At 53.7% G+C, this 27,726-nt stretch overlaps 12 protein-coding genes across 12 annotated transcripts; 5 read left to right on the plus strand and 7 right to left on the minus strand.

The window, feature by feature from the left end:
* Nucleotides 1–239: 239 nt before the first annotated feature.
* BBA_07508 (dolichyl-phosphate-mannose-protein mannosyltransferase) lies at nt 240–2,559 on the minus strand (the record flags this gene model as incomplete). The annotated part of the gene is made up of 3 exons (XM_008602605.1): nt 240–2,199; nt 2,248–2,378; nt 2,431–2,559. 3 exons carry the CDS (start codon nt 2,557–2,559, stop codon nt 240–242), a joined length of 2,220 nt encoding a protein of 739 aa, XP_008600827.1.
* A 1,204-nt stretch (nt 2,560–3,763) lies between these two features.
* On the plus strand, nt 3,764–5,617 carry BBA_07509 (CHY zinc finger protein; the record flags this gene model as incomplete). Its single annotated transcript, XM_008602606.1, has 1 exon — nt 3,764–5,617. The coding sequence occupies one exon, from the start codon at nt 3,764–3,766 to the stop codon at nt 5,615–5,617; it is 1,854 nt and encodes a 617-aa protein (XP_008600828.1).
* A 456-nt stretch (nt 5,618–6,073) lies between these two features.
* BBA_07510 (mitotic-spindle organizing protein) lies at nt 6,074–6,460 on the minus strand (the record flags this gene model as incomplete). Its single annotated transcript, XM_008602607.1, has 3 exons — nt 6,074–6,136; nt 6,244–6,321; nt 6,389–6,460. 3 exons carry the CDS (start codon nt 6,458–6,460, stop codon nt 6,074–6,076), a joined length of 213 nt encoding a protein of 70 aa, XP_008600829.1.
* A 570-nt stretch (nt 6,461–7,030) lies between these two features.
* Nucleotides 7,031–7,880, minus strand: BBA_07511 (chromosome segregation protein; the record flags this gene model as incomplete). Its single annotated transcript, XM_008602608.1, has 2 exons — nt 7,031–7,578; nt 7,646–7,880. 2 exons carry the CDS (start codon nt 7,878–7,880, stop codon nt 7,031–7,033), a joined length of 783 nt encoding a protein of 260 aa, XP_008600830.1.
* A 368-nt stretch (nt 7,881–8,248) lies between these two features.
* BBA_07512 (uncharacterized protein) lies at nt 8,249–11,334 on the plus strand (the record flags this gene model as incomplete). Its single annotated transcript, XM_008602609.1, has 3 exons — nt 8,249–8,375; nt 8,426–10,382; nt 10,431–11,334. The coding sequence occupies 3 exons, from the start codon at nt 8,249–8,251 to the stop codon at nt 11,332–11,334; spliced, it is 2,988 nt and encodes a 995-aa protein (XP_008600831.1).
* Nucleotides 11,335–11,641: 307 nt separating this feature from the next.
* BBA_07513 (DUF1000 domain protein) lies at nt 11,642–12,451 on the plus strand (the record flags this gene model as incomplete). The annotated part of the gene is made up of 2 exons (XM_008602610.1): nt 11,642–11,886; nt 12,028–12,451. The coding sequence occupies 2 exons, from the start codon at nt 11,642–11,644 to the stop codon at nt 12,449–12,451; spliced, it is 669 nt and encodes a 222-aa protein (XP_008600832.1).
* Nucleotides 12,452–13,384: 933 nt separating this feature from the next.
* BBA_07514 (50S ribosomal protein L3) lies at nt 13,385–14,392 on the plus strand (the record flags this gene model as incomplete). The annotated part of the gene is made up of 1 exon (XM_008602611.1): nt 13,385–14,392. One exon carries the CDS (start codon nt 13,385–13,387, stop codon nt 14,390–14,392), a length of 1,008 nt encoding a protein of 335 aa, XP_008600833.1.
* Nucleotides 14,393–14,644: 252 nt separating this feature from the next.
* Nucleotides 14,645–15,388, minus strand: BBA_07515 (cytochrome oxidase assembly; the record flags this gene model as incomplete). The annotated part of the gene is made up of 2 exons (XM_008602612.1): nt 14,645–15,126; nt 15,214–15,388. 2 exons carry the CDS (start codon nt 15,386–15,388, stop codon nt 14,645–14,647), a joined length of 657 nt encoding a protein of 218 aa, XP_008600834.1.
* Nucleotides 15,389–16,377: 989 nt separating this feature from the next.
* BBA_07516 (uncharacterized protein) lies at nt 16,378–17,061 on the minus strand (the record flags this gene model as incomplete). Its single annotated transcript, XM_008602613.1, has 1 exon — nt 16,378–17,061. One exon carries the CDS (start codon nt 17,059–17,061, stop codon nt 16,378–16,380), a length of 684 nt encoding a protein of 227 aa, XP_008600835.1.
* A 1,906-nt stretch (nt 17,062–18,967) lies between these two features.
* On the plus strand, nt 18,968–20,040 carry BBA_07517 (mitochondrial DNA replication protein YHM2; the record flags this gene model as incomplete). The annotated part of the gene is made up of 3 exons (XM_008602614.1): nt 18,968–19,187; nt 19,253–19,925; nt 19,986–20,040. 3 exons carry the CDS (start codon nt 18,968–18,970, stop codon nt 20,038–20,040), a joined length of 948 nt encoding a protein of 315 aa, XP_008600836.1.
* A 549-nt stretch (nt 20,041–20,589) lies between these two features.
* BBA_07518 (WD repeat domain-containing protein) lies at nt 20,590–24,020 on the minus strand (the record flags this gene model as incomplete). The annotated part of the gene is made up of 3 exons (XM_008602615.1): nt 20,590–23,403; nt 23,463–23,591; nt 23,676–24,020. 3 exons carry the CDS (start codon nt 24,018–24,020, stop codon nt 20,590–20,592), a joined length of 3,288 nt encoding a protein of 1,095 aa, XP_008600837.1.
* Nucleotides 24,021–25,167: 1,147 nt separating this feature from the next.
* BBA_07519 (glucose sorbosone dehydrogenase) lies at nt 25,168–26,775 on the minus strand (the record flags this gene model as incomplete). The annotated part of the gene is made up of 4 exons (XM_008602616.1): nt 25,168–25,492; nt 25,550–25,917; nt 26,011–26,403; nt 26,485–26,775. 4 exons carry the CDS (start codon nt 26,773–26,775, stop codon nt 25,168–25,170), a joined length of 1,377 nt encoding a protein of 458 aa, XP_008600838.1.
* Between the last annotated feature and the right edge of the window lie 951 nt (nt 26,776–27,726).

A 27,726-nucleotide genomic window follows, 5' to 3' on the forward strand; every position in this document is an offset into this window, starting at 1 on the left:
CAAGACTACTGACCCTTTTTAAAAACCGGAAAAGACGAATTATTTTTTTGCATCTGTTGTACATTTCATTGCAGCTTCTCGTGAATATTTTTTTCTTCCTCATTCTCCAACGCCTCCATTTTCCTCCTACCTCTACTAGTTGTGTTCCGTACACCAAATTCCTAGCAGATCACAGAGCTAGATTTTATCGACTCGCAAATCCAGACACAATACATTAACAGACGGTAGCACATATCCGCTTAGTCGCTAACGCGCCACGTGTCAAACCACTTCATGTACGAGTACTGCTGGTTGGGACCCGTCATGCCCCAGCAAATGGGCATAAACAAAATGTAGAGACCAATGATCACAGTGTACAAGACGCCATAAACGGCCCCCTGAACAACCTGGCTGCGGTTTCTCACCAGCCAGTCGACAAAAAATCCGAGGGCAAGAATGGCAAAGTACAGAGCCGGGTAGTAGTGATGGACGTAGGTGACGCGGGCCATGATGACAAAGGGAAGGTAGTGGAGGAACCAGCCGAGCACAGGGTAGATGCCAGCGTAGTGAATCTGATCAACCTCCTCGCTGTTGAGGTCCTTGAAGCCACGCTGCCAGCGCAAAATGTACCAAACCACAACGAGACCAACGAGTCCTAGGGACACCGTCGAGGCCCAGTACACAAAGGGATTGCCGAGAAGGAAGTACTTGACAATGTTGTCGTCCCAGCCGCACATGCGGAGACCGACGTGCAGAATCGGCCACTGCCACCACTGAGAAGCGAGGTCATCCTGCTTATCGGGATCCGGGACCAGGGCGTTGTTCGATGTCATCATGGCGACGTTGAGGTGGATAAAGTCGTGGAAGAAGGGAGACTTGTACGAGCCAGGGTCGCCGGCAGGGAGCTTCTCATTCCAGTGCGACTCAATGTTCCAATGGGTGTAGGCGTCTCTCGGGTTGTTCTTGGGGGTGCACGTCACTTCAATCTGCTTGAAACCCCACTGAGGAAGATTGGTGTTGCCAGCGCGCAGGTAGCAGCCGAGGACGGGGTGCTTGAGACGGAACGAAGTAGCCAGCGTGCGGATACGACTGCGATCACGCGAAGCGGCGTCGCGGACGACTTCAACCTGCCAGTGGTCCTTGTCGTCACCAATGGTCAGGTTACCGTAAGAAGAAACTTCGCGGTCAGACTTGGTGATAGGGGCAGCAATCTCATGCGAGTGCAGGTTGCGGCCAGTGGAAGCATGGATGAGACGGATGACGGAACCATCAGAAATGTAGCGAATGTCGGTCGAGTTGACATCGTAATCGGCCTCAGAGCGGTTGGGGTAGATGAACCAGTCATTGTTGGCGTCTTTGTGGTGGTAGCAAGTGACCTGCTGCTGCTGAGAACCCTCGGGATAGGTCTGAACGTGGGAGTGGAGGAGGCCACCGCCGTAGCCCATGTTTTTGATGGTGGCGCGGGATCCAATGGCGATTTCGAGAGGGCTGTCTTTGCCGACATTGGTACCTTCGAGGTTGGCCTGAAACAGAGAGCTCATCTGGGCATCGCCAGGCCCACTCTTGCTGAGAATGGCAAAGTGCAGGGCAAAAGAGAGCATGTAGATGAGGAAGGGCACGACGATGAGACCAACAACACGGGTGACAACGTGGGCACCGAGAGTAGTGACGGGCATCTTGGTGTTACCAAACTTGTTCCAGAGATCCTCAGCAGTGTAGATGCCGACGAGAGCAGTGACAAAGAGACCGACGAGCTTGACACTGCACACGCAACCAATGCTAATGCCGGTGAGGAATAGCCAGAGGAACCACTCAGGCTCGAAGCTGTTGTGGCGCTGGTTGTGGAACTTGGCCCAGCAAAAGACGGTGGCAACAGTACCGCAAAGCAGCATGGAATCGAGGAGAATGAATCGGCTAATGGTAGTGTACGAGTTCTCGCAGAGGACCATGAGAGTGACGAACCAGACGGCGGGGCGGCGAAGCTTGAGCTCCTTGGCAGTATAGTAGGCCAGGGGAATACAGATAATGCCAAAGAAGGCATTGAAGGCGCGCATAAATGTGTAGTTGACGTCTTCGGGGTACTTGTCGCCCGACTTGAATTCGAAAGAACCATTATAACCAGCCATGACACCGGAGAGACCGACCAGCATCTTGCCGAGCGGGGGGTGGACATCGAAGTAGTACTCGTGCTTGATATAGTAGGAGCCGAACTTGCCGAAGCTGTAGTTGTTAGTGATGTGGTTGTGGACAGAGGATTGCAAAGCTTACTGAGCTTCATCCCAAGTCACAATATCGCTGATGCCAATCTTCCAGAGACGAGTGAAGAAGGCAAGAGCCGTGAAAATCAGCGGGGCAAAGATGGGCTCCCACTGGTTGAAGATGTCCAGTGCGGTAGGGGCCTGGAATGTTGTTAGGTTTCGCGATTGGTGGTGGTGCTTCGAGATAACCAACCTTCTTGGCCAGCTTCTTGTCATCGACGGGCTGGGGCGCGGCAGGGATAGCCGGCGACGAGCCGACTGTGCGATGGCGAAGGCCCTCTCCGGCATCAATGCCAGAGACGGTGGCGCGATCGGCAGCCATTGTGCGTGTCAATGGGGACGCGAATCAAATTTGAATATATAAGCGTCGATGCGTGTCGAAGAGAACAAAGGGCGGCCACAGACGGCGTGTGGGCTTGAGCGCAAGAAAGGAGGAGAGGTGCGGCTGGACCAGGCAGAAGACCTCGCGGTACGTATAACGAAAGGACGAGCTGTCGAGACTCAAAAGAGCTAAAAGACTAAAAAAAAGGGAAGAGAGAAGAAAGAAGAATTTACCCCCCGACGTCAGACAGCGACCATAGCAGTCGCAGTTGAGAAAGACGATGAAGAGGAATGGGAGGGGAGGAGGATGAAGAGGGTAGCGAGAGGAGGCTGGCTGTGATGGGATTCGAAAGGGGATGTCGAGGTTCTGCGGATACGAACGAATGCCAGGACTTCAGAAGCCCCCTAGCATTGCAGGGCGAGCGTCAAAAGCCAAGCAGGTTGACAGAGCCACTTGTAGAGCCACTTGTGTAAATTTAGAGCCAGTCCAAGCTCAAGGCGGAGGCATTTTGGCCAGATTGCAGACATTCTGCGCTGCAATTAGTGCGCTGTGCTGATTTTAGTGGGGTAGCGACGCGCTGGTGCTGCCCCTGCGCTGGTGTAGTTTGGAGGATAGGTACAATTCAGCTCAAGCCCATTGTACGAAGCAAGGCAAAAATAATCCAATTCAAGCCTGGTCCGCCCCAGCTGCCCCTCCTAGCTAGCTAACTAACGCGGGCTCATCAGACGACTGTGCGCTCGTTGCTACGTGGCTCGGAAACAATGTGCTGAATTCGTACATTGATCAGGGAGCAAACACCACTAATAAACGCGCCTTGTAATACTGGCACCGACGTGCCATGCGCACCAGCCACAATCTCCTGGGCCTCCACCGCCACGCCTCTACCGCCACACTTCACCAATACCCTCGAATGCCTGCATTTGTCGCCCGCCACTCGGACTCCCGTCCCCTTCATCACATGCCAACCGTTGGTCTAAACTCCATCGCCTTACCTCAGCCAATCTCGACTGATACGCTTCCTGCATGTCGCAGAGGGCCACCTCCATCTTCATCTCATCGCTGCATGCGAGCATGTAACATTTCGCACCATTTATACCAGCCGATCCACGAGGACACTGTATAGAGGCAGCCCGTTACGCTGCAACCCATCTATACGTCTCGTGTGCCCGCCCCAACAGGCACTACAACGCCACCAGCCTATGTAATGTCTTCCCTCGTCTCAGACTTCCTCATCAACCCGGTCCTGCGACAGGCCCGCCGATTCTCTGAAATTTCTCGCTCGACTTTTGGCGGCGAGGATAATGCCTCTACCACCGCGCATCCTGAGGCCATAAGCGACGCCTCCGAGATCGAGCAAGACGCTCACGACGATGCGGCTATATTGCCCTCCAGCCCCGTCGCCGACCTCTCGAGCCCCCTCACTAGACCGCACTCTGATTCTGCGGCGACGCCATCAACGCCTCGCTCCTCGACGAGCCCCCCGCCGCGCGACCACCTCGGCTTTCCAATATCGCCGCGCAAGCCTGGCGGGCCTATCCCCGAAGACGATGGCATGAGCACGCTGCGGGCTCGGATACATAACATCAATGCGCTCGATATCGGACAGGCCGCAAAGGCAAAAATGATCCACGATGTCCTGCTCGAAGGCTACCGGGCCTCACGGCCGCACCTGGAGCCCGTCAGCCCTGGCCGGGAGCCAACAACAGGCGAGACATCACGAGAGTATCGAACACCAGTGCCCATGACTCTTGAATCCTTGAAATTCTGGCAAAATCAAGTCGGCGAGACTGCTGCCGCCGAAAAGTTTCTGCTCACCGATGCCGACGTGGCGCCGACCTACGCCCCCATCCGTCGGCCCAAGAACGCAGACGGCTCCCAGGAATCGGTTACGCCACCCGACTCGCACCCGCCTCTGGGTTGTGCTCATTACGAACGCAACGTCAAGCTTCAATGCTCGACCTGCAACAAATGGTATACGTGCCGCTTCTGCCACGATGCGGAACAGGACCACAATCTTATCCGCCACGAGACAAAGCACATGTTGTGTATGCTCTGTGGTACGCCACAAAAGGCCTCGGAGGCTTGCGTCAACTGCGGTGAAACAACGGCGCACTACTACTGCAACATTTGCAAGCTCTGGGAGAACCGCAAGAGCAAGCCCATCTATCACTGTGACGATTGCGGAATCTGTCGCCGTGGTCATGGCCTCGGCAAAGATTTCTTTCACTGCAAGACATGTCGTGCTTGCATCACTACTTCCATTGAAAGCTCCCATAAATGCATCGAGCGCTCTACCGACTGCGACTGTCCAATCTGCGGCGAATACATGTTTACCTCGCCCAAGCCTGTCGTCTTTATGCCATGTGGTCACAGTATACATAAAAGGTGCTATGACCAGCACATGAAGGTGTCATATAAATGTCCCATCTGCAACAAAAGTCTTGCAAATATGGAGACACAATTTCGCAATCTGGACCTCTTAATTCAGGCACAACCCATGCCTGCCGAATTCCGTGACACCAAGGCCGTCGTGCTCTGCAATGACTGTTCCGGAAGATGTACGGTGCCATATCACTGGCTTGGACTCAAGTGTCTCATCTGCCTCTCATACAATACTGCGGAATTGCAGATTCTGGGTCGGAACAGTGACTTTCTTCAAGTTGCCCAACAGCGACAGGAAGAGCCTCCTGTGGCATCTGATGCAATGACTGCTGCGCAGCCAGTCCCCATCCCTACAGAACGTCCGGCGGGCGGCATGAACCGGCGCAGACACTCTTCCAGCCTCCATGTAGACTCGCAATATCTTGTGCCGGACAGGACTGCCAGGTCTCTCTCGCCGCAAAACATGATGCCTGAGCACACTCTGCCTACTATCATGGCTGCCGAGGAGGACTCGGACAATGACATTCTCGGCATATGGGGACGACCGGGAGGCGAGTCAAGTGGCGAAGAAGAGGAGGGCGATTACGATAGCGATAGTGACGACCTTCCACGCATGGACGACAGTGAAGAAGAAGAAGAAGACCCCAACGAAATTATGCTCATCGGCCACCGATGAGGAACAGATTCTATAGCTTTATCATTTCCCCTTTTTGCATACAGTTACGACACATTACGACACCAGGATGGACATGTGAGGTGTCGGGGAACGGGACTACATTTGTCGGCGTTTGCTTTTTTTTTGATACACGGAGTTTTGAGCATTCCTCCTTTTGCAAAGCGAATATTGGGTAGTAAAGCACAGTACAAAATACGCACATACAAAGAAGGTTGTTTTCCATTGCATTCGGATAGAAGATCATAAATGAAGAAGTCTCGTTCAATTTGGTATTAATTCTGTAGCCCAGTGGTCGAGGCGAAAGGGCGAAGAGTGTCAAAAGCTGCCCGAAATCTAGGTTTCCAAAAAAAAAAAAAAAAAAAAAACGCCGTTAAAACCCCCAGGAATACGTAATCATCAATCGTAATGTTCCCTCTGCTTGAAAGAGAGTGAAGAGAGTCGCTCATATCTGCATCGTCATTGCTGTTCAATCTCTTGCTCGATGAGCTGAGCTTCTTGACGGAGTTGGTGAATGACTTGCTATGCGTCAAGGGTAGTTAGTACACGACCGTCCTTCTAGAAAAATAAACGTTTCTCGCTCTCGAAATGCAGATGAAAAAGGGGGAAAGGGGGGAAGAGAAACGCACCGCTAGTGCCTCTGGATTCACGCCACGCTCAATGAGCGCAATGCAAATGGACAATGTCTTGCGATCCAGGTGGCAGTTCTGCAAGGCGCATCAGTTTGCTTCCCGGGGGGGTAAGTTGGTCTGGGACGTAGTTGAGGCTTCGTACAAGAATGGTGGATATCTCGTGCAGGATATCGACGGCCTGCTGCGCCGCGGCGCGCTTATCAGGTTCTGGCATGGTGTTGTTGAGGTGGTTCCGGTTTTGCGGGTTGCGAAGAACGCGACAACGAGGTGAAGCTTGGAGTGCTGTTTGGCAACCCCGCTAGAGGTCACCCACGGCTTGGCAGACAAGGATGGCGGGGCGCATTGTGAGAGACGTTCAACTACATTTCATATTTGTATATATTTTTTCTTTCATGGAAGACTTTCGAAACTTGAATCATTGAGTCACAAATTATACAAGCTATTTACTGACTTTTCTTACGCCCTTCTTTTTTAGTATAATCAGTACTGAAAGCAGAGCACCGGAGACAAATGTACGAGTCGTAGATTGCTTGTACATCCAGCTCTTGGTCAGTAGCCTCCGCAGCGTGAGCAAGAAGCATAGATACAAGTATATCACTGCCAATCCCGTTCTTGGACATAGGAAAAGAAACGTCTCATGTCATTCGCTCGCCAAAATGCAGCCGAATTCTCAATGTACACGGACATGGTCATGCCCAAACACCAATAATTGTCAACCCAACCATACCAACACCTAGATATGCCCAAAAGGAAATATATACACGGCCCTTTTCCCTCCAGGCCATTACGACTTCATCGCCTCTACAAATAGCTCCCTCATGCCCTTGAGCAGCACCACGAGCTCCCTCGACTCATTCACCTTCTCCAACACCCTCTCGACCGCCTCGCGCTCTAGCTTGGGCCGGCAGTGCCTGACGTCGTAGTCGCGCGCGCCCGTCGCCAGCTCAAACCACGCCTCGCGCTCCCAGCTCCTCTCGTCGACGTGCGTGTACACAAACTTGAGCCGGTCGTCGCGGCCTGCGCCCTCGATCCGCAGGCACAGGTTCGTGATCCAGAAATCCAGCTCCGGCACGTTGAACCGCGACTGCGCCTTCTGCTGCGCCGCGTGCGCGCGCTGTGCCGCCAGCTTGGCGTCAATGTCGCGCTGCGTCTGCGCAATCTGCTCCCGCAGGTTGTCGCGCGTCGCCAGGTGGTGGTCGCGCTGCGCCGACAGCGAGGCAATGGCCGCCTCCATCTCTTGCTTTTCCGTCTCTTCCTTTTCGATGCTCTGCTGGTATGTGGATGTGTTGACGTGCGCAATTTCAATGTCCTTCTTCTTCATTCGTTGGTCCTCTGCGTAAAAGACAGGTTAGCGATCATGTGTCACTCACGCGTGCAGACGGGGGAAAAAAAGGCCTACCTTGTAACTCGGCAACTTCCATGCGGAACCGATTGCGCTCCTCTAATACCCTTTTGCGCCCTTGTTCAATATATGTGTCGAATTTGGTTGTAAATCGCGCCATGCGATCGCGCAGCTCCTCAAAGCCAAAGTTGATGTTTGGTAGCTGGTCCACCATCGACGGCCCGACTGGAGCCAGCGTTTGCCGACTGACGCTGCCGGAAAATGCACCAGTGTGCTCGTATGTGGCCGCCATTTTGGAATTATTGCCGTCTTCGTTGCGTATTGTTGAACCCTGGAAAAATGTACAATCGCAAGTCGGTGGCAGACGCGATAACTGCGGGACGTGTTTACTGGATTGCCAAGGTTGCTCGGCCGACCGTGCTCTAAAGCCAACGGCCATCGCGGCACGTGATTCAGATGGATTTCACTTCAACGCTTTTTGATCGGAACCAACATTGCTTGTCATGACACCAAGGCAGGAAATTCACTGCAATTTCTGAACGTGCTTACCTTGATTATTGCCCAACTCTTGATATATTGCTTTAGCGTGCTTTTCGCTCAGGATGAATACAAACACAACGACGCTACTCACAAAGGACCAAAAATCTTTACCAGGCCCAAATGGCTGAAGCGTACGGCTTCGCAGGCCATTTGTATGGCGATGCCGGAATATTATCATATCGCTTAGCGAACCAGCACCTGGGAGACCAAGTCGGCAGCTTGAATTCATCGCGTCACACCGATAAAGGTCAGCAGCATGGTGCGGCCTACTTGCTACCCACTAACCTTTTCTCACAGAGCCTCGATTCTCCATTGTCGGCGAAACCGCTGAGCTTTACCCCCCATCCAAGTCGGCGCTTCCCAGGGCAAGCTCTGAAGTATGGCGCGCTCGCCGAGTGCAGCAGAGATGGCTCATAAAGTCCCACCCCGAGGCGGCCATGGGCAATTTCGTGTTTCAAGAGCCTCTTCGCGAGGACATGGCCAAGTTCAAGACGGCCGAGACGCTTCCCAACGCAGGGCCGCTTCTGGCGATTGCATCCATGTCGACGGTGACTGGCCGCCATGACGACAATAAGCCAGTTCCATTTCTGGCGTCTGCAACGGGCGCATCCGGCGAATTGCTACGCTTAACTGTCGCGGACCAGACCAACTGGGGATGGGGAGACAGCGAGGATGCCTCTTTGCAGCTCCCTGTGATTGACCCTCTTCAAAGTGAAAAAGAGACATTTTGGGCCGCTGATGGCCTTCCTATTGCTCGCATCAAATACGCGGAAGGTCTTGCGAATCAGGTACATGTCCGATGGCTTCTCGTACAAAAGGGAACCTCGACGACAATACTCCAGCCGGAACACCACACTGTACTAGTTACTGAGACTCAAATCACGGAGGGCTCATTAACAGGCAATTCAGCGGGCCTAATCAAAGCGAATCCCATCTTGGAGATAAACCATACCGACACGGGTGGAAATGCCCACTCTGACGTGGTGTTTAGCCCAGCAGCCCGTGGCCAAACCCCTCTGCTCGCTTTGATCGATGAATGCGGATTCTGGACCACATGGGATCTTATGGGAACATATCGAGTTGGCGTCAAAAGTGTCAGGATCATGCAGCGAGCGTGTGGACACATCAGTACTGGCCCCCTTACCGAGATCCCGGCGCACCATCAATATTCAGCCGAAAAACATGGACTTGTCGTGGTCTCCGAGCCAAAGGATGCCAAGCGGGATCCCCTAGAAACAGACAAACGCACAGGCTCTAGTGGCTCGACGGCGCCTATTCTCCTCATGTGGAAAGGCGACCGGCTTCAGGCGGTGGACATGCACACGGCCAGCGTGGTATCGCCTCTGAAGAAGTTCTGGGTGCCAGAAGGTAAATACAATCAAATTCTCGACGTGCAAAACTGCCCTACTACAAGAAGTCGTGTTTTCATTTTGACGGAGAAGAACCTCGTTTGGGCTGAAGTTCGGCAAGAGCAGGACAGCCCCACGATTCTTCTTACCATACCTCACGTTGGAGAGGCATCCTCGATGCCAATCATGACTACATGTGCTCTAGAAGATGGCGTAGCCATGGTTTTCACCTTTTCGGTCAAGACAGATCAGCTATCTGTGTACTGGTTCGAAACTGAAGATCAGGGTCCTGTGCGCTGGCACAGGCATATTACATCTCTTGCCAGCGGAAATGATTCTTCCCGTTCTGCACATATTTCTCAAATTACCGTCACGCCGCTTTATCTGGATCTGCCCGGCAAAAAACACCCCATTGGGCTAGGAGCCGAGTATAAAGCGGCTGGCGTGGACTTTTTCCAGGTGAACCTCTTGTTGGATGATCTGAGCATCCGATACGGCATCTACACTACCGTGTACACTCCTGAACAAAAGGTTGTGCTGCCCACGAAGCGGCTGGCTTGGTCAATGACGAAACAACAACGACAGTGGAAGAAACGAAGAAATCACTTTCTACAACACTACGAAAACACATTCGTGCTATCGGATGGCATGACGGAGAAGGATTTGGCCTCGGCAATGGAGCGTCGCGTTGCGGGTGAAGATAAACTCGTCGGGCAGAAAGAGACGGAAGTCAAAGTTCCTCAGCCAGTCAGGCTAAATATGGAGATTCTTTGTCGTTCGATAGGCAGTTATCTGGCAGAAACACAGCGACAAGGGCCTAAAGGTCTTCCGCGAGATCTATTTGAGGCCTTACAAGACATGTTTGATAGTAGTGAGCCAGGGGAAAGAACCCCGTTGGCTACTTGGTACGCAGCTCGCGGCTATCAGCTCGATTTACAACTAACATGACGCAGGCACCAACTTGCAGAAGCGGTCGGGGATGACGCCGAGCTAGACAACGTCGACAATGGTATGGAAACAGAAATAGGGAAGCTGTTCGATACTGCCGACGAAAACAAAGTAGTTCCACAAATTCGACGTTTCAACGACAAGGAGCCGGCTGATGCACTGGTCGGCTTTACATACCTGTTTGGCGAATACTGCAATTTCTGGCTTGATGCTCCGGAATCTCGCATCACAAATGATGTTCAAGAGGCACGAAAGGCTTGGGTAGCAGAAGTCGCGCGGAATATTCTCTTTTCCAGCTATGGTGTCCTGATCCAAGATGTTCCAGTCTTTGGCCCGCAGAGGCTAGAAGAGTCACAGAGAACAAGCAGAGAACCGGCTAGCTCAGCCGTGCTCACGTCCTCTCCGCGCAGCTCCCAGCTGTCTCCAGCGCCATCCGACTCCAACGAAGGTAGCGACGGTGCCTTGTCCAGGCTACGCCTTTTGGCGCCGTCACTGGCCGCAGCGGAGCCTGTCTCGTCAAAATCCCACAATTTGCTTTCGTATTGGCCAACCGAACGCGGTCACGATCCTAAATACTATGTATCAACAGTGGCCATCGCCGCCGACGACAAATTTAGAGACGCGCGGGAGAGGCTGCAGAAGAAGGAAGCGAAGCGAAGGTCGCATGTGGAAAAGTTCAGGCGACAGTCGATGATGCGCCAGAGTATGGGCCACGATCGCGAGGACGAAGTGATGGGATCGTCGCCAGGACCGATGCGCATGCAATACATGTCGAGCCAGGTAGGACCCAGCTCGTCGCAGACGCAAGCGCCGTCGATGCCACCTTTGACAATGAGCCAGCCTGTTTCGGGGGCTTTTGGTGCTCGAAAGAAGAAGTCCAAGCCGAAGCGGAAGAGCGGCTTTAGATAGATGCTACCAAATCATGTTCTTCTATTTGAATGCCGCTTTAGTATTACACAAGTACAAATTTATTACTTTATTGCGCAACTCTTTGAGTGCATACATCGCTGTTTGCAATGGCTTGATTCGTGGTGGGGCAGTCGCAGACATTACTTCATAATAATAGTTAGCATATCCAAGTAGAAACTTGGCACCTTGATTGCATCAGCCATCAATCAACTGATAAAGTATTCACTAGAGCAGGCCAAAAAACAGAATAAACCATCTACTACTCATTCTGGAAAACAAACAACGCCGATAGCAGAATCCGCCGAGCATGTCGCACTCGCATTCCCACTGCCATGATGAGCACGGCGGCCACGAGCACGACCATTCAGACGACATCACACCCGCGCTGCAGTCGTCGCTGTACGAGCAAATCAATTTTGACGAGATTGTCACGCTCAACGAGTCGCGGCGCGATGCCGGCAAGGCTATCGTCAAGAAGACATGGGCGGAGCGTCTCGAGATGGACCCGGAGCTGGAGAGCGATGCCGATGAGCAACTTCTCATGACGGTCCCGTAAGCTCTCCCCGCCACGACAAGCATTTTCCACTCAACCTCGATCCTCTTGAACGTTTTCCTAGACTGGTGTACTACGATTTTTTTTTAAGAAAACTTGATCTTTTTTTTATTCATTTTCTTACTGACGGATGCTACCAGCTTCACCGCTCAAGTCAAGCTCCACGCCATCCTGATCCGCACCTCCCCCGCGGCGTGCGCCCCCAAGACGCTCAGCCTCTTTGTCAACCAGGACGGCCTCGACTTTGAGGCCGCCGAGGAGTCGGATCCCGTGCAGCGGCTGGAGCTGGCGCAGACGTCTGATGTGCAGGAGATTCCGGTCAAGCGCGCGCTGTTTGGGCGGGTGCAGCGGCTGGGCCTGTTCTTCTCCGACAACTTTGGCGACGGCGAGGAGGACGTGACCCGGATCAGCTATGTCGGCTTCAAGGGCGAGTGGACGAGGCTGGGCAAGGCGCCGACAAATATCCTGTACGAGGCGGCGGCGCAGCCGGGGGATCACAAGGTCAAAGGGACGAATGTGAATGCGATGGGGAGTGGTATCGGAGGACGGGGACCGGGTGTTTAGGGAGGGGGGGGGGGGTTGTGGGATCGGACAACAGCACTGATGTGAGATATGAATGACAAAAGATGGAGGCCGCGGGTTCTCTTGGTGATGTCTTGGCGGAGACTATTGTGATTGAGTGTAGGTTGCTATTGTCTGCTGGCAAGCAGGGTTTCTACCTGCTCGAAGCTGTCACCTGTCTCCTCCAACAGCTACGGTAACCACAGCTTCCCTCTAACCATGAACACTGACCACGCCACTCCCGCACGCAGAACACGCGGATTCCTGCATCACGTTTTACTGCCGCGTGCCACTTTTGCGGCCCGTAATACCACGACCAGATCTGCTTGCGCAACAAACTACTCTCCGATATCCTCCACGCAGAACTACTTGCCCTGGTGCGTCGCGTTCGGGGTATTGTCAAAGAAAGATGAGCATGCTGTCGTCATCGCATAGCATGGCCAACGCGTGGCAAGATGGGCGGTCTTGACATATTCGCCAATATCCATACTTGCATCTGCGAGCAAGGCTGACTGGCTCGGTTCAGCTATAGCAACATGATTCATGAAGAATTTTCAGGCACGAAAGCAAGTTGGCCCAGTTATCAGGCTCGACGCAATGTTCATCTTTCTATTGTACTAGACCTTGTAGGACTTGGTGTGATACGTTATATCGTCTACAAGGCCACCACCGACGCAACCGTCGTCTTCGTGATTTTGCAGGCACAGGGACTAGAATATTATTCGAACAAGTGTTGCGTTTTTCACCTGCAACTGCATCTTACAGGCTTTCAGCCTGCAGTACTATTCTTGAGTAGTTAGCTTGTGGTGGGTCCAGAAAACCAGGGGCGCACGTGACGGAAAACCGATGGCTCTTTCGCGCCAACATTTGAGCTATCTCGAAAAAAAGACTACATACAACCACCGTCCATTGACCTCTCCCACAATCTCATAGACGATGCAGCTCCGTCTACCGATACGCGTGGCCCTTCCGCGGGTCACGCCCGCGCGCCCCGACACCGGCCGCCGGCTGCTGCTGCCCCTGACCCCGTCCCGCGGCATCAAGTACGGGTGGTCGACGGCGCCGCCCCGATCCAAGCACCGACGATTCAACCAGCCCAACTCGGGCCTCCCTGCGCTGACGACGGGGCCGGCGGCGGCTCTCAAGCGACGCGAGAACACGACGCCGCACCGCACGGGCGTGCTGGCGATCAAGAAGGGCATGACGAGCATGTTTGTGGGCAAGGTGCGGACGCCGTGCACGGTGCTGCAGCTCGACCAGGTGCAGGTCGTGCTCAACAAGACGCGGGAGCGGCACGGGTACTGGGCCGTGCAGGTCGGGCAGGGCTCCAAGAACCCGCGCGGCGTCACGGCCCCGCTGCTCGGCTACTACGAGGCCAAGGGCATCGCGCCTAAGGCGGAGCTGCACGAGTTTCGGGTGCGCAGCGCCGAGGGCCTGCTGCCCGTCGGCGTGCAGCTGCAGCCCGACTGGTTCCGCGTCGGCCAGTACGTCGACGCGCGCGCGCGCTCCCGCGGCATGGGCTTCGCGGGCGGCATGAAGCGCCACGGATTCGCCGGCCAGGAGGCGTCACACGGAAACTCGCTCAACCACCGCACCATTGGCACCACCGGCCCCTCGCAGGGCAGCGGCAGCAGGGTCCTGCCCGGCAAGAAGATGCCGGGACGCATGGGCTTCCAGCACGTCACGGTGCAGAACCTCAAGGTGCTCAAGGTCGATAATGAGCTTGGTGTTGTGCTTGTCAGCGGGGCCGTACCTGGGCCCAAGGGCCGCACCATCCAGCTCCAGGATTCAAAGAAGCGCAAGCCGCCTGGCAAGCCGTTTCGTGACAGCGCGGTGCAGCTCCTCAAGGAGAGACACCCGGATATCGAGGCCAAGCTGGAGCAGGCAAGGGACGTGCATATGCAGCTCAAGGAAGAGCGCCAAGCGCAATCTGCCCAACTATAAAGGAACAAGAAAAAGCAATTTGTTTTGGACGAGAGTCGGGGGTGCGGGCTGAACAAACAAGGCATTGGTGTAAAAACAATACTCCTCATTCGAAGCGGATCTTTGGTTGTTTTCACTTGTATTTATAGATGTACACATGAATTGATAGCTATTATACAGTTGTCGCGGAGACATCAACTTGATCAAATTTCCGACGCTAAGCAGAGATTGTGTTGTTATGAAAATGCTTACCCAGTTGCTTCCCCCCCTCCCTCACTTGTTCAGCGCACCCTGCTGCCTAAAGCCCCTCTGAACCGGCTCCTCGTCGAGCGGCGGCAGCGCATCATCAGCCAGCAGGCTCTTGAAGGGATCGCCGTCCTCGAGCAGGTCGATCCAAGTCCCGTCCTCTGTGCGCAGGCTCCACTCGGACGTCTCAAAGAGGCTGCGGCTCGTCGGGCGACGGCTCGTGAAGCGCATGAGGGCGGTGCCCTTGGAGCCGCGGACCGAAAAGGTAATGTCGATGCGGCCCTGCATCTGGTTCATCTCGCCGCCGATCCACGGAATCTGGTGCTTGAAATAAATCTCGTCGCCGAGGACGGCGCGCGCGCGGGGAGACGTGCGCAGCGCGTACAGCGTCGACGATATGACGGGTGACGAGGATTTCTGGTAGTTGAAAATGGCAAACGACGAGGCGGCGACGAGCACGGCAAAGAGCGGCAGCGTGCGGCCCCAGCGGAACCCGACTTGGGAAATGTCTGCAGTATTATTTTGTCAGTGACCCGAGGAAAGAAAATCCTTCTTTTTTTTTCTCTCTCTCTTTGGAGAGAGAGGCGGAAACGTACCGGGCAGTTCGCGATCGGCGCGACGAGCCATCAGAGGGCCGTCGCCGGCCTTGGGCGCGGGCGTGTTCCATCGTTTTTGCTGGGCGTGGCGGTTGCGTAGGCACGAGCGGCTGCTGGTAGTGGTGGTCGTTTGCTCGGCGCGGAGCAGACTCGCGGCGAGTCGCTGCCGCAGCATTGATGCGGCTCTGGGCGTCATATGGTATGTGTGTGTGTGTGTGAATGGTGGAAGTAGACTGATGCTTGCGGTGACGCTGCGCAGAATTTCGAAGGGGTCGCCGCTCTAGGACCCACGTCCCGCCAAACAGCCGCCAGCGGTCGGGCCGGGCGCTTGTCGTGCTGATAGCTTTTGTTTACAGCCTCGCAGCTTGATGCGCAGGCGTCCATGAATGGCAGAAAGGGTGTCACATCTCGATCATTGAGAGCACTCTACCATCTGTTCAAGTATGTATGAAGTTATATACGCCAGCGTGTATGGTTAAGAGATGATCGGGCGATTGACATAAACAGCCTAAAGCTTATATTAGAAAGTAATGTAAGTAGGACTAATTGTGTGTAAAAGAGTTAAAATAGCTATTGGAGCTTTTAAGTTTATACTTTCCATAATTGGGAACATGTTCCTTATCATAACGAATTGATAGCTCAATTTTTTATTATAAAGATTTATACCTAATTTCTGTTCTATCATCAGAGCTCCATTTACTTATTCTACACTTGGGGGTCCTACTTCACAGCCTACTATCTACCTAGCGGCTACAACGAGAGACTCACTTAAACTGTAACAACGTTGGCCTGTCATACGGGTGGCACGACTGAATGGCAACATCAACTGCATCTCAACATGCCCCGGCAGCTGCTGCGATTCAATGCTGCAAAATATGTTGGCAAAGGCGTATAAGAGTACCATAGTATAGTTACCTGCATTATTCGACGATTGTGGTAAGCCTGCAATGACGATACTTTCAAAATTTGAGTACAAATCAGTAGCCCGACGACTGCTTAAAGTTCAGCCTTGAGCGGTTCGCTGCACGCCCCATGATCGGTGATACAGTCTCGTCCACTGAAGGGGAGGGTTACTTGTCTAGATGGAACAACCTGGATCTAGCCTAGAGTACAGCTTTCATGTCAATATGACACTTGCTCCGTGATCTTCCACGGCGCTGAAACTCAGTGCGCCAACGCTCCCTCTGTGAAAGGCTCGTACACCCACTCATAGTCCGCCCAGTGGTCCTTGCCCGTCTTCTTGTACTCCATCTTTGTAATCCGGACGCCAAACGGATGCTCGCCCGTCATCGTCGTCGCCACCAGCTCGGGTGGCTGCTGCGGGCGGAGTCGGCGCTCGCGCAGGCCCTGCCATGTATACCATTTCTTTACGACCCGGGGATATCGATGTACGAAGCGCGCGTCCGTCACCGTCTTGATGCCCGTCACCATGTACAGCGGCTTCTTATGCCTGTGCCTCGCGAGCCAGTCCTGCACAGCCGCGGAGGAGACGCGGGTTCTGGTGTAGTCTTTGGCGGTGGGAGACGCGAGCTCGACCGTGCGCATGGTCGGCGCCAGCATCTGCATCGAGCAGGTCAAGGGCCCGCCTTCTTTTCCCCTGGCGCACCGCAATGTGAAGAACTCGTTGCGCTTTGTGGCCTCTCGAATACGTGCGGGTTCAAATTGGGGTGTCTCGTGCCGCGTGTTGAGGACCTGGGGATTCTGGGGCTGATCGATGATGGCGCCAATCCACATCTCCGGAGGCAGAGGATTGCTCAGAACATGGTACTGACTCTCTAGCGGCGGTAGCTGATTGTCAAGTTTGGAGTAGCTTCCCTGACAGGTATATTCCCAATTTCCGCTACTCATTCTACAAGCTCAAAGGAAGAGACGCGCGGAATGGGTATGTGACTGGCGGAAAGATCCAAAGGAGCAGCGACATGACGAAGGTAAGGCATTCACAGACGTGGAAGTCAAGTTTGCTTTGAGCACAATGCTGTGGTCCTACCTGTCACGCTCGCATCACTACAAATTTCCAGTAGTCCAGCATGTTGGCCCGCATCACACAAACATGCGTACGTGGCGTATTCCAGCGCTAAGCCACAGTCAATATCGTAAAAAGTCGGGTTATATCATGATGTACTGAAACAGTTGCCGATTTCCCGCGCATCATGAATGCTGACGGATGTCGTTGGTGAGAAATCATCGTCCAATCTGGAGACTTGTGAGGACGACGGGGCTCACATCTTGAACTAGGTGCAGGAGAGGGGCGCGGCTGTAGCTAAAATGGCCTAGCGGGAGATGCCGGCCGGTAACCGGAGGCAGGTAAATCTGGTAATTACCTTACGGAGTAGAGTGGATAACTCAACAATTGACTACTTGCCGTGTTGAGGCAGAGACGGATCCCAATGGATAATAGCAGAGTTGCAAGGGTTTCTGATAATTTTTGCCGTACCTGGCCTCTTTTTCTTTTTCGTTTTCGCGCTAGAGCCTTGTTTTCTACCACCTCTGATATGTCTTGTAATTGCCGCAATCGTGGATGACAGCGTTGACGTATTGCATAAGAAAAAGGAAAAAAATAAAAATGCAACGGAAGAAATCCCAAAGTATCAATTGGAGCCAACATGAATTTGTAGTCGACTGAAAGGCTATATACCTGTGCCTTGCAGTCGGCAGATTGGTCGGTCGATCTGAGCCGGCTTTGGGCCGCGCCGATGTCGCCTGTATCCGGATTCTGGAGATACGGGCGTACATACGAGTAGAGCTGCGACAACGAGTGCAGTGGAGGCTGAAGGCTTTAATTGACGACAAAAAAAGCCTCCAAGTCTGATTCAAGGTTGGCCTCCAGCTCATCAAACGTCTATATGATCTTTCTAGCATTTTGATGGCATTTTCCGTCCTCTTTTATGTAGCAGCACCAAGTAGTTCACCAGAAAGCTGCCCTCGTTTCTAGCGCCCGAGATCCCTAAATAGAGCATCGCTGCTACAGGGTCTACAGGGTCTACAGTGCTTGCAGGAGCCTTTTTTTGCACGTGCTTTACCCAGACATCGGCTTCTCCAGTGCCCTCCACATCCCCCGGACAATCACGGCCAGCGCCGCCGAATAGCCTCGGCCAAGCAGTGCAGCACAACCGTGTCAGACGCCGTCTGCTGCTCCAAGGCCACCGGCCACGGGTCGCAAGTCGCCGGCAGCTTCTAGCGAATTGCTGACTACCTACCTCTCTGCGGAAATAAATCCCCTTGAAAAGTGCGCGACTATCTGACATGTGCTGTAGCCTATCTCCATAGCTTCTCTTCCTGCATCCATCCGTCATCGTTCAATTCTGCATGCTTCTCCTTTGACAGCGACGCACCTGGCCACCTCTTTTTAGTCAGAGCCGCAGACTTGTCTAGAATCGACTTTCGCTTTCGCGTTCCACCTCGTATGTCCCAGATCTCGTTACCCGGCATTGCCCAGTGAGCGTTGAGCGCGCCATTTCCCGAGCTTCTGACTCAGCACGATTTGGGGTGTCCAGCCACACCTGGGGAGGGAGCTCTCAACCGTTTGCCCTCTGGCGCAGAAGCAGTTGAGCGCCCAGCCTAGCGGGCTCAGCCACTACCTTACCTTCCGCCTTCTTCTACCCCCGTCCTCATCTCCCTTCCCCTTCTCCAATTCATCTCCATTGCATCGCAGCATAGCTAACGCCGTCCTTTTTCATTACCTTCTCTCGCAAAGAAGCACCCTCTTACCCTTGGTCAGGGACATCCCTTTCGCAGCAAAATCTCGCATTCGATCATGGTCGCCGCCGCCGCTCCGTCCGCCTCGGGAGGCGATAAGCTGGAGAAGCAGCCCGTCAAGTTCTCCAACCTGCTCCTCGGCGCCGGTCTCAACATGTTTGAAGTCACCACCCTCGGCCAACCCCTCGAGGTCACCAAGACCACCATGGCCGCCAACCGTGGCGACGGCTTTGCTGCGGCCTTGAAACGCATTTGGTCTCGAGGCGGTGTTCTCGGCTGTACGTCTCTTCTCCTTGCTCTCCCGCGCATCAGTCGCGCAGACCAACTAACCCACCCCTCACAGTCTACCAGGGTCTCATCCCCTGGGCCTGGATCGAAGCCTCCACCAAGGGCGCTGTCCTCCTCTTCGTCGCCTCCGAGGCCGAGTACTATGCCCGCTCCTTTGGCGCCTCTCAGTTTGGCGGCGGCATCATCGGCGGCATGACGGGCGGCGTCGCCCAGGCCTACGCCACGATGGGCTTCTGCACCTGCATGAAGACGGTCGAAATTACCAAGCACAAGCAGGCTGCCGCGGGCGTCAAGCCCCAGTCCACCTTTGCCACCTTTATGGACATCTACCGCAAGGAGGGCATCAAGGGCATCAACAAGGGCGTCAACGCCGTCGCCATCCGCCAAATGACCAACTGGGGCTCCCGCTTCGGCCTCAGCCGTCTCGCCGAGGGTGGCATCCGCCGCGCCACCGGCAAGGGCGACAAGGAAAAGCTGAGCACCGCCGAAAAGATTGGCGCTTCTGCCATTGGTGGTGGTCTCTCCGCCTGGAACCAGCCCATCGAGGTTATTCGCGTCGAGATGCAGTCCAAGACGGACGACCCCAACCGCCCCAAGAAGATGACTGTCGGCAACACCTTCCGTTATATCTATAACTCGAACGGTATTGCTGGTCTCTACCGTGGTGTCACTCCCCGCATTGGTCTCTCCATCTGGCAGACTGTCTGCATGGTTGCTTTTGGTGACATGTAAGAATCCTCCACAATTGCTTTCAAACAACATTGGCTAACCCATGACTTTTCCTTCAGTGCCAAGACATATGTCGAGAAGCTCACCGGCGACAAGGCCACTGCCAAGCATTAATCGGCGTTGACCTTTTTTGTTTTTTTTTTTTTCTTTTCCTCTTTTCTTCTTCTGCCGAAAAAAAGACGTGCTAAACTATAGAGCCATGTATTGATTATTAATGACGATGGAATAGAAGAATTTCGAAAAAAGATATCTCATTATTGATTGTACGATGGATGCTGTCTTGCCGTGGCTTCGATGCGGGCACGGACAGGCTTTTGCTGCATTGTTGCGATAGGACGCAGCTACCTGACTTGTAAAGTTGCGCGTCAGATTGAATAACTTGAAACGAAAAGCACAGACTTGCCAACTCGTTGAACTTATCTATCGGACGAGGTCCTGTGAGCTGAATAAATGTAGACATTTTTATACATGAGATATACATAAATAAAATCCTCATTACCCTTGTTGGAACCCAACCCAATCCTCCCTCCGCCAGACCAACGTCCAAAAAAAGTAAAATGCATCTCTACCTTTTTTTAAAGATATGCGGGGACAAAAAAAAAAGAGAAACAGAAGAACAAGAAAAAAAACTCCCGAAACCGTAAATGCCCTCATCGCAGAAAATCAAGACTCCGATTCCATGTCGCATGCATCCGCATCATCATATACCGCCGGCGAATCCTCGTATGCAAAACCCCAATCCTCCTCACCAGTATCGCCGAGATCCAGCAACGCCCCCGCACGCACCAGCTCGTCCCAATCAGCCTTGTCCAGCGCCGCGACGTCAAAGTCCCGCGCTACATTGCCCCGGTGTTGCTGCTCCGTCGCATCGTCCACGACCGCCGGCGCCGGCACGAGCCGCCGCAGGGAGCGCCGCCGGAGACAGCCCGCACCGCCGAGCACGCTGTGCCGGCTTTCCAGCTGCAGGCGCTCGTACTTGGTGAGGAGCGGCGCGGCAGGGTCGTCGTCGAGGTGGGCGTCGTGGAGAAAGTGCCCCGAGGCTGCGTACTGTGGGCCTTGCACGGCGCCGATGACGGGGTTGCGGTGGAGTGTCAGCTGCTGCGTATCGAGGTATCTGCGGCGCGCATACGTCGCCGAGTCTGCCGTGTCAACGTCGTCGTCGTTGTTGTTGTTGTTGGGACCGTCGAGGAGCATGGCATCTGGATCGTGTACGGGCGGTGGGCGAGGCGGATCGGGGTGCGGCGTAAAAGGCCGGCTCCGGTGTACCAGCTGCTTGGTTATCTGGTGAACCCGGCTGAAACGCTCCTCGAACTGTTTTTCTTTTGTGGTGGAAAAGAGAAACAGACGACCGGTGGCATCGCCAATGGCGAGTTTGCTATGATCCGGCGAGAAGCTGCCGCAGGAAATTGGGCCAGGAGCGCGCAGCAGGTCGCGGACAAACGGCTTACGTCGGTTGCGAATATTCCACACCTTGACCACGCCGTCGCTGGAGCCGGTATATAGCCTGCTAAGATCGCTACCCCAGGCTGTAAACTTGACGCCCGTGTCTTCGCGCTCTCGTTCCTCGGGCTGCACCACCTCTTCCAACGGGCTGCCGTGCTTGAGCACGTGAATCGGCTTGTCGCCAAGCGCCATGTCCCACACGTACACCTTCCCATCCGTGCACGCAGCGGTAATGTAGGCGCTCTGTATCGAGTTGGGTACGATGCTGAGCTCGTTAATGTCCGATGCGAAGCAGTCGAGCTTCTGGTACTCGCTGTACGCGCCGTCTAGATGTTGTTGATTGTCCTGCCTAAAGACATGCACCTGCGTGCGCACGCCTTGATCGATGTGAAGGCCGACCGGCGAGGTGCCAACGACGAAGCCGCAGAGGGTCGGGTGCCACGCCACTTCGAAAACGTTGGCTGTTGTTGCCGTCAATACAGGAATCTTGCGGCGATCCCGTGCATCCCACAGCATGATTTCGCCAGTCTGCAGCTTGTCATTGGGAATATCCTGCTCGTCGCCGCTGAAGCTGCGTGGAGAATAGCCGACGAGGAGGAGATGCTGCGTACCGGGTGCAATTCCCCATTCAACTGTCGCCGGGCAATATGCCCACTTGTCGGACCCATCAGCATCGTTTCGTGAGCAGGATATCGAGTAGTATGAGCTCTCGGCAATATTGTTCGGGTCCATGGTGTAGATGCGGATAGCTTCACTTTTCGTATCCGCAGCTGCAGCAACGCGGCCGGAGCCGTCCTTGGCTACCGCGACAAAGTTGACGTTGCCGTTATGCTCAAACGTCGCGACGGCTTGCATGGAACCGCCATCCTCGTCCACTTTCCATACCTTGATGGTCTTGTCGAAACTCGAAGTGTACGCAAAGCCATGTACTTTATCGTAGTCTGACGATACCACCGACGAGTATATCCATGGGTCTTGGCTCTCACGCATCGCATCGGAAGAATTCTCGCCCTTGGTGACGAGTGGTCGAGGGATCCGGTGATCAGGAAACGCTCGCAAATCAGCCTTCGATGTCGAGCAGAGGAGCAGATTGCCCGCCTTATTATATTGTTGATTGTGAGCGTCAGAATGCGTCGTCGTGCCGCAGAGAATATTCTGGTGCGGGATCCAAGTCATTGTCATAATGTCCCCGGCACAGTTGGTGAATTCGGCGAACTGGCCAATGGCGTTCTCAAAAGCATCCTCCCGTATCTGTTTGAAGTTGCATTGGAAGTTTATGTAGCGCCGTGTCCGGCCCATGCCAGCATTGCCCGCAAGCTCTCGGGCAAAGAGCAACGATGAGAGCTGGCTCTCCCGCTCATGGTCCTTGATCTCCCGCGTAGCCTCTCGGTGGAGGGAGAAAATCCTGGCGCTCTTAGGGTCCATAGCCTCGTTAGCCAGTAAATCGGAGCAGAATCTTTGAATGTCCTGCTCCGTGCGACCGGGCAGCTTCCCCTCCACAAGGTCTGGCACGGGGTAAGCCAGACACTGCTGCCGCAGCCCAACGCTGGTGCGGGGAGCGGCGACTTTAACACGGCGATTTATCTCGTCGACCATGATAGCAATTTCAATAGCTGAAAAATCAACATGATAGACCGCCGGCTTGTTGCGAAGATGTTCAGCCTTTGCATACGCAAACCGGATTCCTTGTTGAAGCGCATCGCGTTCTTGTGTGGAATGATATGGCCTCAGGGCCAATCGCGTCCACAGAGGATCAGGCCGCGGTGATGTCTCCCTCCTGATGCGTGGCTTGTAAGGCTTGCGCAAAGGGCGGCTGCACCGTCTTCGCGTCTGTGCTGGCGTGAGACCAGAGGTAGTAGGCCGTGCAGGAACTACAGAGGCTACAGAAACTGCAGGGGTCTGGAACACTTCAGACGCTTCAGAGACTGCATGGCTTGCAGAGACTGGCGGGACTTGACCATTTGAAGGCAATGCCTTCTGTTCTTGCTTGATGACCACGGGCACATCATTATTCGGCTCAGCAACGCGGTATTTCTGTATTAACAGTTAGTGGTCTGTTGCTTCCTGGTTGGGCATACATAAACCGGTCTCACAGGTAATAAAGACAGTTGTTGGACCGTCTCTAAGGCTTCTTGCTCTGTCGTCGCGGCATCATCAGGTATGAGCTGATTGGGATCGTTACCAATCCTGCTTAGAAAGCGCTTAGCTAATATCGTGGCAGACTAGTCAAGAGCATTAGCACATGTTATCGTGATTTCGCCAAATCTGGCTGTCCGCCTTTTGACAGGATATATATATATACATACATCGATGGCAATCTCGGGCAGTGTGAGCCCGGTGGGTGGTAATGTATTCACCGCAACTATGACATGCGGAAGCAGCCGCGTGCGCAACTCCGTCATATACTTGTCTTTGCGAGGGTTCGAGTTCGTTAGCCGCTGTCTCTTGGCCGCCGGTCCATCCTCCTCTGATTCCATCTCCACCTGCCGGTGCTTGGAGGAGCCGCCGCCGGCGGGCTGGCTGCTGCTGCTGCTGCTGGGAGGATGACGTGCAAGATCCTTTGAGACCAAATTGATAACGCCTTTGGTAACATTAGGATCGTTGAATTTCGGCCCGGTATACCAGAGCTTGCCTCTACGACGTGCGTTCATTGCTGCGATGGCGCTATATCGCAGGCAATCAGATGCGCGTCACGCCTGGCGCGACATGCACCGACGGGAAGCGAACAGCCAACTGATGACGCCGGGAAACAATCTTAGGTGAAGCATACGCAGGCTCTGAGCCGGAATCGCGTGGCTTTGGTGCTTTAAACGCGTCCTAATCCTCGCCGGCGTTGTTAATGGTTGTCTGCTCGTTTTCCTAAGAGATCTAAGGAGGTGCGGGGCGTTGCTACCACAGAACGAAGTTATATTAGCGCCTATAAGATTAGTCATTCTCAAGGAGTTTAGGGTACGCTAGAGCTGGCTGTAAGGACCCACTTATAAGCCTGGTATGTTTATAAAGATCAGGCTTAGGAATATTATAAAGACGAAAGAATAATTCTTAAAATATGTAATCATAGCCTAAAGAGTAAAAGAATAGCTAGTAATCATTTAAATAGTATTTAATTGAATAGGCCTAAATAGAAGTTATGGTAAATAAGCACGTGCCCTATAGCGAATATAGTCGAAAGTGTAGGCGATATATATAATATCAAGGCATGTTGTAAATCATCTATCTTCAGGGAGCAATCCTATAAAACGTTTATTAGGGCGTATTCAAAGCGCTGCAATTGCACTTTGATAAATGCGCAATGAGTTGTACAAACGCGCAGCGCGTGTTCACGCAGCATGCAGTTTGCTGGTGCCGCTGATAGGTGAATAGCAGCGCAAAAGCTCAGAGGGCAAGCAACCACAGTTTAGAATTCGTGGCGGGTTTAAAGGGGTTCTAAAATAAAATATATAATATCTAAGGCAGTCTTAGAAGCATTTTTCGCATGATTAGCTTGGTCTGGCTTGTATTAAGCCTGTTCTTCTATTTGATGGCTTTTAAGGGTCGCGTGAAGTTTAAAACTAATTACTTAGCGAATCGCTAAAAACCCCGCTAGAGAAAAAATTATAGATCTTGTAAATAGGTAATAAGCGATAACTGTGTAATCATTCTGGCCGAAAAGAGGGTTAGGGTCTTTATATACATATTTACGCAGTTAAGCCGCGTAACTAGCCACCAAGGCAACCAGCAACAGAGCAGACCAAGAGCAAAATCAGCACACGCGTTAATCAGTCGTTCACATCATGTCAAGGCTCTAATGGCCAGTCTTTACCACAGCCAGGACCCAAACTGTTTACGCATGCTGCGCTCAGCTCCAGAGGTCTGGTCTCCGCCATTCACTTTGGCCTTGGGCCCATTGTTACTGACGCCGGTGACGACAAAGAGCTCGCCGGAGCTGTCGCTCGTCATAAAGGTGCGCCCCTTGCCGTCGAGCCAGAGACCGGCCGGGCGGAAGCACTTGCTGGGGCACTCGGCGTTGTCGGCGTTCCACAGGAGCTTCTCCTCGGCGTCGTCGCTGTCTGCCTTGGCCACGGGCTGTCCGTCGGCAAAGCTGACGCGGCTGAGTCTGTATCCGTTGGGGGGTTGGCGGTTCCTGGCCCTTCATGTCAGTGATTTGGATGTGTCATTGGAGAGGGTCTAGAAATCCTACCAGCTTCCGTGAATAGCAAGTAGCGCCGCGCTACCGTCGTTGAGAAATTTGATATCGAGAGGCGCCAGGTGAGATCCAAAGGTGAGATGCGGCGCAGTCGCGTTCTCGCGGCACCAGTCGTCCGTGTAGCCGGTGATGTGATCGCCCGTCATCTGTAGGCCAACTTTCGGGCCGCCGTCGATGGAAAAGCTCTTGACGTTGCTGGGGTCGTAGATGGCAACGCAGCCGGGGTAGCCAAAGTTGCGACCATATTGCGCGCTCGAGGTGTCGTTGGGCAGACCGTGAAAGTTGAGCTCCTCGCCAGGGTTAGAGTTGTGAATGTCGGTGCCCTCGCGCTCCATGTTATCGATCGAGTTCTCAACAGTCCACTTGCCTAGTAGTCAGCATTTCTTATCGCTTTCCTCTGTTTGCTTTCTCTGTTTGCTTCCTCGCGGTTGTGCACGCAAAGAGTGCAGACTCACAATGTGGCCGTTTGTCGGGTCGTCCGCAACCCCAACGCTGTTACGCAAACCCCAACCCAGCACCTCGCCGGCAGTGTACTCGACCGCCTCCGCGCCGTCCTTGACGAGGTCTGGAATCTTGAATATGCGTAGCTGGCTGCGCCCGGAAGAGATTTCGGCCGTTTCCTTGTCAATGTTCGAGTCGGATCCGCGCGACACGAGCAGCAGATCCGAGTTATGGCGGGGCACCAGCAGCGTGCGGGAGACGTGGCCGGTCTGCTTCATGCCCTTGATGAGGTGCTTTGCGTTTCCGACAGTGCCCTTGGAGGCGTCATAGGGGTACGCATAAGCGTTCGAGTCCGACGAGACAAACAGCGTCTTGCCGTCGCTGGACAGCGCGATGCCGTGGTTGAGCTGCCCATGGGGTCAGTGGGCCTCCTTCAACTAATCTACGCTTTATACTGTATATAGCAAATGTCATCATTCACAACTCACAGTACTGTCGTCAATCAGCTGCGCGCTGGACGAAACGCAGACATCGAGGCCTTCAGCGTCATCGAGAACTACGCGGGTCACCCCCTTGCCCTTTGCCTCGACCACGAGCAGGTTGCCCTCCGAGTCCATGACGACGCCGCGCGGCTTAGCGAGACCATTCTGCAAGACTTTAAAGGCAACGCCGTCGGCAGTCTGAGGGTTCGAGGCTGGTGCTGGCCCGGGACAGGCCGTGGCGGCGGTTGTCTGTGCAACCGCGGCGATGGCAACGACGAGGTTCTGTAATAACATCATCGTGGTGCTTCTGCGAAGAACTAGCCGCGAAGGTTCAATAGTTGAGATAAGGAGAGAATAGGCAAGCGGGAGAAGAAGAAAGAGGAGAACGCGGAGATTAGTTTAACCTTTTAATTGGTCGGCGGCACAAAGAAATGCATTCCTGCCTTGTAACGCCTGACACAAGCTTATCCATCCACCCGTCGCTTTGTCCATGCCTACCTACCTACCTACCTATTTCGTCCGCGTCGCTATCGACAGGCGTTGTGGCGTCGTGCTCTAAAGCCAAGACCAAGACGCTGGGGTAGTAGTGGCGGGGGGCGCCAAGCAAAGCTTCTGTAACAAGACGCCAGTAGGAAGCCTCAGGGAAGCTTTGGGGTTACTGCTGCTGCAACTCTGAAAGATGATTATCACATAATCACTCTCGGCCTCCCACCATTGCTGATTTACTGCGATGGACGGGATTTGCGCTCGGTATGGAGTAAAGTAGCAGGAGCATAAACCTGCATCGTGCTAGCGGCATAGCCATGACGAAGCAATGGACGGCAGCAAGGGACCCAAGCAGTGTGCCAGCAGGTAGATTAGCAGCCTAAAATGCCTTGTTCTTGCTTTGTGTAGCGACGGGATCAACGGATGTCGTAAGTAGTTTCACAAATTTTCCAGTCATAGCATAGCGTCGGCCTACAGCTCAGTGCCGGCATGATTAAGCATAATGCCTCCCTGCGTCACGCCTTCTTACGGACGGATACCACATAAGGCACATAAGACATAAGACACATGAGATGATGAGACACAGGCTTATTGCCGAGGAATGAAGACCAAACAGACTTCACCCCGTTTATTGTCACTGCTCATCAATGGTGTCGAGTTAATTTCGCACTCGTTATGTCTATATTTCTGTAGGAAACTAGCCGCATCAAGCAATCTAGTAGGTTACGCAGTGGTTGCGGTGAAATACTGGTAGGTTTAGTG

This window comes from Beauveria bassiana (genome assembly GCF_000280675.1).
Source record: "Beauveria bassiana ARSEF 2860 unplaced genomic scaffold BBA_S00025, whole genome shotgun sequence".
Classification (NCBI taxonomy): domain Eukaryota; kingdom Fungi; phylum Ascomycota; class Sordariomycetes; order Hypocreales; family Cordycipitaceae; genus Beauveria; species Beauveria bassiana.